At 46.0% G+C, this 13,238-nt stretch overlaps 1 protein-coding gene across 4 annotated transcripts in view; it reads left to right on the forward strand.

Annotated features, from left to right (window-relative positions):
• GRAMD1B (GRAM domain containing 1B) overlaps positions 1-13,238 on the forward strand; it is a 185,080-nt gene that overhangs the window by 13,341 nt on the left and 158,501 nt on the right. Inside the window, exon 3 of one of the 4 annotated variants that reach the window (XM_082339807.1) lies at positions 6,241-13,102. The exons of 2 other annotated variants lie outside the window; for them this stretch is intronic. In XM_082339807.1, the coding sequence (XP_082195933.1) occupies positions 6,241-6,271 (31 nt within the window). In that variant the 3' untranslated portion in view covers positions 6,272-13,102. One more of the 4 variants, XM_082339808.1, reaches the window with a different exon arrangement.

Consider the following 13,238-nt stretch of genomic DNA (forward strand, 5'->3'; position numbering starts at 1 on the left):
GAGGGGGCGCTGAGGAATTGGGCTGGGTCACACAGAAGATGAGCATTTTAAGCCTGCCAGGCTTCCTTTCACTTTTTTGGTTGTAATGACTGGATGTGGTTATCCCTGCAGGCGCAGATGTAAACCTTGGTTCTGGGGCTTTTTGGGGACCTGAGGATAACAATTCTTTCTGTACTCTTACTTCATCCTGTCACCTTTTCCAGAGAGTAGAGGGAAATGGGGCAAGCTTGGTGGGAGCTAATCTTGAACTAAAATAGTTCATCCGTGTTTGTCAGCTTTCCCCTCAAATGTGAGAAACCCTGAAAGAGGCCCTGTTTTGATCCTGAGATTCTGCCATGTATACTGAGGACAGCATATGGGGCAGATTCTTAACGCTGGTAGCCAGGGAAGGGATAGGGGAGGGTTTGGTTAGATTTAGGGAAGTCTGTCTTGGTTTTGAGAGTTGTCTAAAGGTGCAGTGGAGGGACTTCCCTGGCCGTCCAGTGGTTAGGACTCTGCACTTTCACTGCCAAGGGCACGGGTTCGATTCCTGGTCCGGGAACTAAGATCTCTGCAAGCCGTGTGGGCAAAAAAAAATTTTAGTGGAATCTTCATTTTTGTTGGAGCAGGAAACATACTTTTAAATCAGGAAGGGTTTTCACCTTCGAGGAGTAGTTTAAAAACTGGCAGTTGGGGAATTCCCTGGTGGTCCAGTGGTTAGGACTCCACACTCTCACTGCCAAGGCCCAGATTCGATCCCTGGTCGGGGAACTAAAATCCCACAAGCCGCATGGCACAGCACACCCCCAGATGGCAGTTGTTTTCAATGGCGGCCTGCTGGATTAGAAGAATATATGTACATATGTATAAAAAGACAATCTCTGGATTCAAACCCAAATTTGTCTGACTCAGATCTCTACTCTTAACCACTGTTAAACTGCCTCCTGTTGGACTCTATCTCGACTGTGGCCAAAACAAAAACCCATCTCTTTTAGGCCTTGGAAGTAGAAGGCTTCTTGGAAAGAAAAGAAGCAGTCAAGCGAAGGGGTGCTTGTAAATGGCCAAGATGATTCCCTGAGGAGGAATTGACATTTAGAGGCAATAGGGCACAAAGAGAATTGGAACTCAAGTCAGGAGACCTGGGTTTAAATTTAAGTTCTGTCATTGCTTCGCTGTGGAACCTTGGACACCTCCCTTCACCTCTGTTTCATCTTCTCCATCTGTGGATTAGTGGGAGGTCTCAAGTGATACACGTGGAACTGTTTTGTAAACGTCCTCTTGCTGTGCAAGGGGGAAGGATTATTGTCATCATTCTGTGAGTGGCTCACATGGAGTGGATGTGTGCTTGAGAGTATAGGTTACATACTCACGTGTCCTGGAGCAGGACCTGGGACTCCTCACATGTTACACGTTCTGGATATAATGATTGGAAAGTGACCCAGCTCAGGCTTGGATTAGGGGGATTAGCACACCAGGCCCAGCACAGCGTCCTTCCTCTTCACTGTCCCCACCCCAAGTCTACCTCTCCGCAACAGAGAAAAGCCCCTTTCAGGCCTGCGATGCAATTCTGTCTGATGTGGTAGAAGGCACGGGGTCAAGAGGGCCTCAGCTTGTGGATTTTAACTGCACAAAGATGAAAATATAAAGAGAATCAGGAGACCCCTTTCTTTTCCTTAATCCTGGGAAGAAAGAAGTAGAGAAAACGGTGAAGTTAGCAAAGACCTTGGGGGCCAGTACTCTGAGTCCAATTTTGTCTGTTTCATCCTTGGATCTTCACTGTCTAGCACTGTACTTGGCCTTTCGTCATGATCAATAGATGTTTATTGATGTGTAAATTAATAACGATTGAGTGAATGGTTCCTTCTTCTCTCCTCTTTGGAGTGAAATTATCCTTATTCATGAATGAGGGAAAATTTCCTGGAGGACATGAGTCCAGAACTGAGTTTTTTGATGTGTGACAGCTTTATTGAGATATAATTTACATGCCATACAATTTAGTCAGTTTTAAAGTACATAATTCAATGGTTTTTAGTATATTCACAAATATGTGTAACTATCACCACAGTCAATTTTAGAACATTTTCATGACCTCGAAAAGAAACCCATACCCTTTGTATAGCACCTTCAATCCCCCTCTACTCCTCGCCCCCAGCCCTAGGCAATCACGAATCTACTTTCTGTGGAGAGCTGAGTTTTGAATGGGAACCAGAAGCCTCTGGTGAAGGCAGTTTGGGTGTGTTGGCTTGAAGATGGGGATGGATGACCAAGTGTGGTCTTGATGAGGGATGTGGAAAAATGAGGGTGGTGAGGTGATGGGCCGACAGACTATGATTTATGCTGAAGAGTTTGCACTTCAATTAGTCAGTCAGTCAACAAAGATGTATTGAGATCCTATGGACAGTGTGCTTTGTCTGCAAAGAGGATTCAACTCAACGGGGAGCCATTGTAGGTTCCGGAACCCAGGAGAGACATGCTCAGAGTGGTATTGGAGGCAACGAATTCTTGCTGTTCTGTGTGAACCGGGTGCGAGGTAGAGGCCTGAGCCTTGCGCTGTTCTTCCGGCACTTACTGTTACAGCTGGGAATTGTCATCTTAGCCACTGTTTAACATAAGGTGGCACCGTTTTTTGCTGGCCGCGTTGCCCTCTGAGCTCCACGGATAACGTAGTCTGAAGTTGATGGGGCAGGCTTTTAGAATTAGTACCTGCGTGTCTGCCCAAATCCCTTGGCCATAACTGGTTGTGGTGATTGTTCAAAACCCAAATTGAGGATTAGAGTCCCTCTCTCACCCGCTGGATTACGGCAAGAGGTCAGAATTGGACAGAGACACAACTTTTGTGATGGCATCCTGACATCATTCTCTGGAGGGGGAAAGGAGCGCTGACAAGGGGCAAGGGTGTAGGTGTGGCCGCCCGACGGCAGGCTGTCTGTCTGGGGGACACAGAAGCGCTTCTCTGCTCTGTCTCCCCAGGACGCCCTCCTTATTATCACCTCTTGCACCACTTTCCCGTGGCAGTTCTGTCCCCTCTTCTGTGTGACACATCTACCCTGTCATGACTTCTGCTCGGCTGCACACCTGACCTCAGGTGGCGCCTCTCACTGATTCTGCCAGCCTGGCGAGCCTGGTTATCTAACTGTTGCCAGTCTAGCCGCCATGTGGGTTTGCACGTAATGATTATTCATCACTGGTATATTTATCGTAAGTCTTCATCCCCTTCCTCTGACCTTCCAAGGGAGTCTTGCTTTCGGTTTCAGCTCAGTTTCCAGGGAGCAGGCTGATGTGTGCTGCTCCCATCAGCTCGGTGCGGACCCTGACATCTAGGAGAAGCACAGAGAGTGTGGGAGGGAGGTAATTCATGTCTTTCTTCACACAAAGCATCAAACAGGAGACCTGTGATTTGTCAGCAGATTAAATAAGTAATTGGTGCTGGATAAGGTTAAACTAGGAAAAACCTCTCTCCCAGACCCTTATTTCCTTGAGGGCGGGGACTGCATCTTACTTTCTGCTAAGAGCCTTAAATACACATTTAATCCTCACAACAAACCCCCAGGTGGGTTTTACAGCTGAGGAACCTTAAGTTCAGAGATTCACTTGCTCCTGGTCACACAGAAGCAAGGGTGAGATCGGAATCACGTTCTTCTGATTCCAGAGCCCGTGCTCTTCACAGCTACACTGAACCATCTCCCCGGGGCCTGGGAATAGTTGGCCCTTGCGTGTTTGAGATCACACCCACGTGGAAAGGGAGGTTCTGAAGGAGGTCGGGAGGATGGGAAGGCCACTGAGGATAAGTGTGTAGGTGTCAGAGGTCAGAGGTCAGCACGGGGATGTGTGAGGGCGGTGCTACCTGGCGTAGGTGAACTGCTCCGTGAGAAGCAGCCAACCTTGGGCTGTAGATGTGGTTTCCAGATTCAAAGAGTCTGTGGAAAAGGAGAAGGTAGATCCAAGCCCCATGGGCTGATTCACACTGGCCAGTTTCCTCCATGGCAGTTGGTATTTCGAGAGTTTCCGTGGTGGTTTTGCACTCAGGAAGTGCCAGTTCCATGTCAGGGGAGAGACTGGGATTTTCATGGGGCAGATTAACAGGTGATAACTCTGCCCCGCTTGGTTAGTTTCTCCCAGGTACCGTCTGTACGCCAGTTGCTATGCTGGGCACTGATAACTGCTTCTAGGGTAACTCCGGAGTTTTCCTTAGGACGCGTGAATGGCTGAGCTGCCGGTGGGGAATTTCCTTCTTGACCCCAGTGGGTGAGCCGCTGGGCCCTGAAGCGGGCGTTCAGATACAGAGCCCAGCTGGCCTGAGAGCCCAGACGTGGTTGCCGGGTCGCTGTGTGTACAAGAGCTTTACAAAGTCTGCAGGCTTTTCCTGGAGGCTTTGCCCTCTTGGGGTTCTTTCCTCCAAAGCCCATATCAGTGCAGTGACTCGCTAAGGGGCAGTTGTACCTGGTGTGAAGGGAGATGCTTTTCAACATCTTTCGGGGTGGGTGGGAGGTCTATGAGCTCTTGTTCTGTGACTTTGGAGCCTAAGGAACCTTCCTTCTCTAGGAGGAGGTGGTGAGGCTTCCTTCAGTGATGCATAACGGAAGATCAAATGTGGAAGGAAGGCAGGATGGAGATGCCTCAAGCTGGGGCACAGAGATGTCAGGCCGTGGCCTGCCCCCGCCAGCCTCCATGCCACTGCGGCAGCCAGGTGCCGCCTCCTGAAGATAGCCCTGGTGTCAAATATTCTTCCCTGTTTTCAGACCATGTGCCTGGGTAATCTTCATCAAAATCATCACTAGGAAGGTGCGGCTGTTCCTTAGCTAAGACCAGTGGTAAAGAGGAGACAGAGGAGGACACCCATGGCTTTTTCATTTGAGGCCCTGATACACCTTTTGGGTCAGATGCTGTGAAGCCCTTTCTTCTGCATCCTTTGTACGTATTCTAACTGGCTCTGGTTGTTCCACCCTGATTTTGTGGATAAGATAAAGGAAACGAGTGATCAGGCACGTCTCAGTGGCAGATCTGGGTTACAGTCTGGAACTCAGGCCTCTGACCTAAAGTCTGGGCTAATTTCTATCTGTCACGTCTCTGGAGCTTCTGCCAGCCTGGTACCTCCTTCCTCCATGATCTGACCACAGAGGTTTTTTGGTCTTTGCTGCTTCTGGTTCACAAGTTTAGTCAGGAAATGAGGGGGCTGAGTGAGGGGACTGAAAAAAATAATCCACAACCCACTTGGTTTTTCCACTTTTCTTTTGCAACTATGCAAAAAGAATTTGCCTTGGGGCCCCGTTTGGGCAGGGTTGAGTGCGGTAACCCATGTATCATTTGCTCCAGCAATTAGGAAAATACAGAAAGATGATGGACGGTTAGTTTAGCAAGACTGTTTTTTTGTTTTTTTTTTGAAGCAGCTGCGTAGCGCAGGGAGATCAGCTCGGTGCTTTGAGACCACCTAGAGGGGTGGGATAAGGAGGGTGGGAGGGAGACGCAAGAGGGAGGGGATATGGGGATATACATAGCAATACATTTGAGTCTCTCCAAGGGTTTTCCAGCTTGTCTTTTTTTTTTTTTTTACTCAGTTTACTGTTTTTATTTATGTGTGTATTTATTTATTGCCCATGTTGGGTCTTCGTTGCTGCTTGGGGTCTTTCTCTAGTTGCCGCGAGCAGAGGCTACTCTTCGTTGCGGTGCGCGGGCTTCTCATTGCGGTGGCTTCTCTTGTTGTGGAGCACGGGCTTCTGGGTGCTCGGGCTTCAGTAGTTGTAGCACGCGGGCTCAGTAGTTGTGGCTTGCGGGCTCTAGAGCGCAGGCTCAGTAGTTGTGGCTCAAGGGCTTAGTTGCTCCGCAGCACGTGGGATCTTCCCGGACCAGGGATCGAATCTGTGTCTCCTGCATTGGCAGGCGGATTCTTAACCACTGCGACACCAGGGAAGTCCCCCCAGCTTGTCTTAAAAGAAATTTTTACATGATAAAAATCAATGAATATTGTATGTGTGATCAAATAGCTAGTTAATATAAAACTTTTGGACAGTAGGGAAAAGGAAAAGAGCTCATCATTTTACTATGCTAACCCAAACATTAGTAGCATGCTTGGTGCATTATCTCCCGGTATTTTTTCTCATTAAGAGGCTTTTTTTGGCCATGCCATGTGGCTTGTGAGATCTTAGTTCCCCGACCAGAGATCAAACCCTTGCCCCCTGCAGTGGAAGCGTGGAGTCCTAACCACTGGACTGCCAGGGAATTCCCCAGAGTTTCTTTCTGATTGAAACTTTCCTTTTTCATCAGCTCTTCTGCACCTTGTACCTGTATAAAGTAAGGGAGAACATAAACCCAAAGGTTAAGGACAGGTAAGTCTGTGAAATAAGGAAAATAAAAGGATTTCTGAAGCATTGTTTCTGGAGGAACCATCAGAATGAGACATTTCTCCACAGGGGGGGATACAAGCCCTCTCATCAAAGAAGATGCCTCTTAGCCTCATTCTTCTGTTCTCTGTGACCCAGGCTTGGCGTGAGTGCCGGTCTGACCCCTCAAAGCAGCCTGCCTTGACCCGGCAAGCATTTGTTTCCCAGCTGGGTCATTACACTGGGAAGCTCTTCCTGACCTTTCTGTATTCTTGGGATTGGATGGAATGACAGTAATAAAGGTTACTCTGAACAGGGTGGAGCTTCTCCAGAGAACAGTTTGCCCTTAGCGTGGGTGATACCATGTGTTTTCTCTGTCTATGATGAAGCACATCTTCTCGACATGTGAAGATCTCATTAAAAAAAAAAAAGGCCCCAGGAAAGAGATTGCACCACCTCTCCTCTCTTGGTTACTTCTTTCTATGTTTTCAAGTCCTACTATTGAGAAAGTTCTGCTGAAGATCTAACTGAAATCCCCCATGGTATAATTCAAACTCATTCTCTCTTGTTTTGTCCTCAGTGAAGATGAGAGACTATCAGGTCATTATCCTTTGAGAATATTCCTTCAGAGACTTATTGTTAGTAACTTGGGCTGTTGCTTCCAGATAGTAAGAGAAGCCTTGATTTGGGCTACCAGTTACTTGGTGCTCACTGATTCCCCGGTGGAGGTTGTGGAGCCCTGCAGACACAGTGGAGGAACTGGCAACCACACACGTTAGAAGGCAGAGCCAGTCTCAGAGGTGAGCAGAGTAGGAAGTGGCCCGCCCATTCAGAAAGTTCTTAGGGACACTGGACAATTCCTCTGAAGTGCCTTCTCCATGCTTGGACTCCTTCCCAAAACGCCTCTATTAGTTGACACGCCTTTTGTTTAGCAGCCAAAGAGATTAGGCTGAAAATGTAGATAACTCAGGAGAAGTAATTCTCAAGTTCAACAAACATTTTTTGGGCACTTACAGAGAATCAGGTGCTGTCCTAAGTGCTTGGGGCACAAAGATGGATACAAGTGGCCCTTCCTTGAGGAGCTCACAGCCTGTGGGGGAGACTAGTGTGCAAAAGATTATTTCAGTAGAATATGGAATTTGGACTAAAACATTAAAAAATAAAGGTCTGAGGAAAAGATCTGCTGGGAGGGAGATGGGAGGAGCGTCCTGGGACCTAGATTTCACCCCCGAATAGCCTTACTTTTCTCGCACTCAGCTGCCACCCCTTAGTACCTACAGTTCTGCTCTGCATCTCGCTCAGAGAATCTAGTCTTCATGGTAGATGAGATTTGTGTGGTCATTTCACCTTTGAGCAAACTGAGAAGTGCAAGGTCAGTGGACAAAGCTGGTCAGTGGCAGAGATGGCTCTAGAATACTGATCTACTGCAACCTAACTATCGTATTCTGCCCACCCCATTTCCCTAGGAGCCTATCTTGGCCCAGAATGGAGCCATATCTTCATCAGCGAACCCAGGAAGCTCAGACAGGCCTCATCCATTGTTAGGGGCAGGGTGATGGTTGTCCTAGGGCGACTGCCTTTGTGCCAGTCCAGGGGGGTGTCTGAGGCAGCATCGGAGGTAGAGGCTCTGGTTCTGTTATTTATTTATTTATTTTTTGCTGTGTGGTCCTGGGCAGGTTACTCAGTCTCTCTGGGCCTCAGTGTCTTTCTCCTTGGTGAAATGGAGAGTATACATTTCTTCTTCATCTTGTAAGACAGAATTCAGTAGATGTGTCTGAAGAATTATGCTCATGTTATCATTAGTTAATAAAACTGAGATTTCTTTGGTGGTCTGTGAGGTTTTGAGTCTGCTGCTCTGGTGAGTATAAGCTGAACAGTGGTTTGGTGTTGCTTTGATGAGATGTCACTTTTCTGATATATTGATACATGGTGAAAATGAGTTTATACTTTGTGGGCTGCTCTTGGCTGGCTGTCTCTTCAGTGTTGGTCTGCTTAAGGTTCTGAATCCAGGCTTATTTCTCCTTCTCCGTCTCCCCTCCCTCTCCCTCACCCCACCCCCTTTCCTTCTCCTGAATCTACATACTATCCTTGGACTATTTTATTCACTCTCTTGAATTTAATTATTCCTGCATGGTGATGATTCTCACACTTACATCTCAGACCTCATCTCTTTCCTGAGCCTTAAGCTCATCTCTCCAACTGGCTGATGGGCATTTCCATTGGAATGTTCTTCAAAACAGTCCATAACTGAACTCTTCACCTTTCCCTCCAAACCAGTTCCTCTCACTCTGTTCCTTGAGGGGAGGGTTGGTACCCTTCAGTTTTGCATGGTTTCCCTCCTTTGGAGGAAGTCTGTCTTCTCATCTCCACCACCATCTCGGCTCCCTGGGCCATCACCATCTCTCACATATGTTACTCAAGTGTCCTCCTAACTGGTCTCCCTGATGCCGCTCACCCTGCAGCCAGAGTTACCGTTCAGTGCCTTGGATGGATGCTTCCTTTTATTTTTAGGTCTTCACAGACATTGTTCCTTTGTGCGGAATTCCTCTTTTGTAACACTGACCCCCTTGGCCACCCTGCTCTTCTTCTCGTTTGGATCTTAGCTTAGTTATTGTTGCTCTAGCAAGTATTTCCTGACTCACGTATTTATTACATCTGTGTTCTTAAGTTGTGGCTACTTGGTCACATTGTATCTTTAACTGGATCAGAAGCTGTGAGGGCAGAGTTAATTGTGTTCAGTGTTTGTTTTATTCAGTGCTTGCTGAGCTCTTTGCGTGGAATGTAGTAAACATACACTTAGGGAGTGAATAAATAATCAAATGGATGAAGGACTCGAAGGAAATTTGATTTTCATGGAATTCTATTGGAAATCATTTTACAAAGCAGGAAGTCCTCCTGAAGTTGAATAATTATGCCCTCGTGGGCCATTTATGTAAATCTGGATTACTATGTATTGTTTGTCTGTTTTAAGTCTTTTGGTTTCTTTCATGGTTTTTCCTTTGTACTGTGTCTTCCCTCAGACGGCAGGTGCCCAGAGACCAGACATGGCTGCTCTTCTAAGTGTGTTCTCTATTTGGGGAGACAACTTTGGCATCACCAGGTGAAGAGTGGTTGACCTCTCCCAAAACGAGGCTCCAGAGAGCAAAGCACATGGGGGGCAATATTTTGGCTCGTAGTCAACCTGGGGCCCAGGTACAGTCTACAAATAGTGGTTAGCCTTTTCCCACCAAAGACCTGTGGCAGCTTTGAAGGCTATTTTTATTTTTGGAGCTGTGGTTGCCATGGTAACACAGTACATTTTTCTGTAGTCTTCTGATTCCAGGTCAGGACAACAGTTGTTCCTCTTGCAGGAGAGAAGGATTTTGTGATAGATGCACCCTTCCTCCTACCCTTTTTCCCTCCTACTTAATCCAACCAATATTTATTGAACACGTATTACGTGCCAGGTACTGTTCTAGACACCAGAACTAATAGTGAACAAAATAGTTTCTGCCCTAGACAGCTTACATCCTAGAGAGGGGAGAAAGACAGTAAACAAATTAACAATACAACATTGATCCCTACTTATTTAAAAACAAGTTACTTGAGCATATCACTGAAAGGGAATTAGTGTGTTTTCTAAAATTGGAAAATCAGGAGTTGTAAAAGGAATGCCTTCCACGCTGCGCTGGAGAGAGATATGTTGGGCGTGGAGCTGGAGGCTGACTCCCGTCCCACCGATAGTAGGACTTCATTCAGTTCTGGAATGCGGATGCACCTGTTGCTCTGACCTCTCCCAAGACCTAGGGAGACATGGTATTAAGCTGGGCCTCTCTCTGCAGCTGTCAGGTGCCAGGGCAGTTGTTCTCCTGGTGTTTTGCTTCTTTCTTCCTCTTTGCTCCAGTGGAAACCAAGAGCCAAAGGGCTGCCAATACAAATGGCCCTTCTTTATGTTGTGTAATGAGAGCCTTGAAGGCAGGTTGGGAATGCCATTAACTGAGAGACTATAGAGTATGGAGCCTTGAACTGGGAGCCTGGGGGGAGGTGCAGAGGAGAGAGGGGATGTTGACACCTGCTGTTGGGAGATTCCGGTCAGAGCGGCAGAGAATGGTGCCCGCTTGGACTCAAATGAATGCAGTGCTGGCAATAGCAATGTGATAATCTCTTAATGTGGGGAGGATTTGATCCTTTTTTCCGTGATTTACAAGGCCCTGGGCTCCGGAAGCCGGCGCAGAGTATAATTATTCTTTGTATTTGCCCCAGCACTTACCACAGTGCCTGGCACACACCGAGCCTTCCAGTAACATGCTTCTGGTACGACGCTCCACCACTTCATTTGTTCCCGCATCCTACGGGGTGGATGTAATGAGTATGTCCACTTGGATTTAAGGGAATTGAAACTCTGAAACACGCCCACATCCATACAACTGAGTAATGATGGAAACCTGACTCAAAAAGGTTGTGTCCTGTCACCTTTAATTTAGGCCTTTTTCTGTATTGTGCAAACATGTATACATCTGGCATTATACCAAGGCTGATGTTTGTGTGCTGACGATGTGGGTCATTAAAATCCACAGGAAATGGTAAGTAAAGACCAAATATTAGAAGTGGCTGTTTCAGCATGCCTCACCCTGTGAAAAGCTTTGGTTGGATTTTACTTCCCCTCCATTCCCTTCCCATTTGGAGGGACACATTAAACCTTCAGGCTGTCACAGCAAGGCGAGTCCAGATTCTGCAAAATCTGACAGCTTGGTTGCTCTGTGCCCGCCACTGAGCTCTGACTGGCCTGTGCCCTTGAAGAGTTTAGTCTAGTATATTTATTATTCACCCACTCATTTGTTCAACAGCAGATTTTAATTGAGTGTCTATTAGGCAGTCAATGCAAATCATTCAAATAAATGTAAAATTTGAAGATGTGGCCAGTGCTTCCACAAAGGGGACACCAGTAGCCGTTAACATTTGGTGGTCCTGGTGATTGGCCAGCCTTTGTTGTAAAGGACATCCTCTCTGTAGAAGATCTTCCTGAGGAAGTGGGGTTGCATGGACATTTTGTTTTAGGAGAGCAGAAGCAATTTCCTCACAACATAGGGCCTAGCTCATTCATTTCACAGAATAGGCAAAGATGGCTCATGTTTTGTTGGCTGGAGAATCCCAGCTGTGAACATGGGGGTAACCAGGGCTTTTTCTGCTCCTTCCACTTTCTGCTGGATGTAGAACCATTGAATGTTCCTTTGGTTTCTCCAGCAGAGGATGGGCAGGAAAAACAAAAATTCTGTTTCTCACAAACATCGTTGATGCAGTGATTCAGAATTTAGGTATTTTGGGCTTCTTAACTGCATTTTTCTCCCTCTTAGCCACACAGAATCTAGAGTCCTAGAGCCTCTACCCGCCATTGCCTGCTAGATTAAGGCCCCTTTGCTTGACAGGTGCTATTTGCAAATAATTCACTTTCACTGTCTTAATCAGCTCAGTAGTATCCTCAGAAGGTTAATAAGAAATAGTTGGCACCGATAACCTCATCCATTAGAGGACAGACAACAGAAGCAAGAAGAACTACAATTCTGCAGCCTGTGGAACGAAAACCACATTCACAGAAAAATAGACAAAATGAAAAGGCAGAGGACTTCGTACCAGATGAAGGGACCAGATAAAACCCCAGAGAAACAACTAAATGAAGTGGAGATAGGCAACCTTCCAGAAAAAGAATTCAGAATAATGATAGTGAAGATGATCCAGGACCTCGGAAAAAGAATGGAGGCAAAGATTGAGAAGATACAAGAAATGTTTAACAAAGACCTAGAAGAATTAAAGAACAAACACCTAGAAGAATTAAAGAAGAAACAAGCAGAGATGAACAATACAATAACTGAAATGAAAAATACACTAGAAGGAATCAGTAGCAGAATAACTGAGGCAGAAGAACGGATAAGTGACCTGGAAGACAGAAGGGTGGAATTCGCTGCTGTGGAACAGAATAAAGAAAAAAGAATGAAAAGAAATGAAGACAGCCTAAGAGACCTCTGGGACAACATTAAATGCAACAACATTCGCATTATAGGGGTCCCAGAAGGAGAAGAGAGAGAGAAAGGACCTGGGAAAATATTTGAAGAGATTATAGTCGAAAACTTCCCTAACATGGGAAAGGAAATAGCCACCCAAGTCCAGGAAGTGCAGAGAGTCTCAGGCAGGATAAACCCAAGGAGAAACATGCCAAGACACGTAGTAATCAAATTGATAGAAATTAAAGACAAAGAAAAATGATTGAAAGCAACAAGGGAAAAATGACAAATAACATACAAGGGAACTCCCATAAGGTTAACGGCTGATTTCTCAGCAGAAACTCTATAAGCCAGAAGGGAGTGCCACGATATATTTAAAGTGATGAAAGGGAAGAACCTACAACCAAGATTTCTCTACCCAGCAAGGATCTCATTCAGATTTGATGGAGAAATCAAAAGCTTTACAGACAAGCAAAAGCTAAGAGAATTCAGCACCACCAAACCAGCTCTACAACAAATGCTAAAGGAACGTCTCTAAGTGGGAAACACAAGAGAAGAAAAGGACCTACAAAAACAAACCCATAACAATTAAGAAAATGGTAACAGGAACATACATATCGATAATTACCTTAAGTGTGAATGCATTAAATGCTCCAACCAAAAGACACAGGCTCGCTAAATGGATACAAAAACAAGACCCGTATATATGCTGTCTACAAGAGACCAATTTCAGACCTATGGACACATACAGACTGAAAGTGAGGGGATGGAAAAAGATATTCCACGCAAATGGAAATCAAAAGAAAGCTGGAGTAGCAATACTCAGATAAAATAGACTTTAAAATAAAGAAGGATGTTACAAGAGGCAAGGAAGGACACTACATAATGATCAAGGGATCAATCCAAGAAGAAGATATAACAATTATAAATATATATGCACCCAACATAGGAGCATCTCAATACA

This window comes from Balaenoptera borealis, assembly GCF_965194805.1.
Source record: "Balaenoptera borealis genome assembly, chromosome: 11".
NCBI lineage: Eukaryota > Metazoa > Chordata > Mammalia > Artiodactyla > Balaenopteridae > Balaenoptera > Balaenoptera borealis.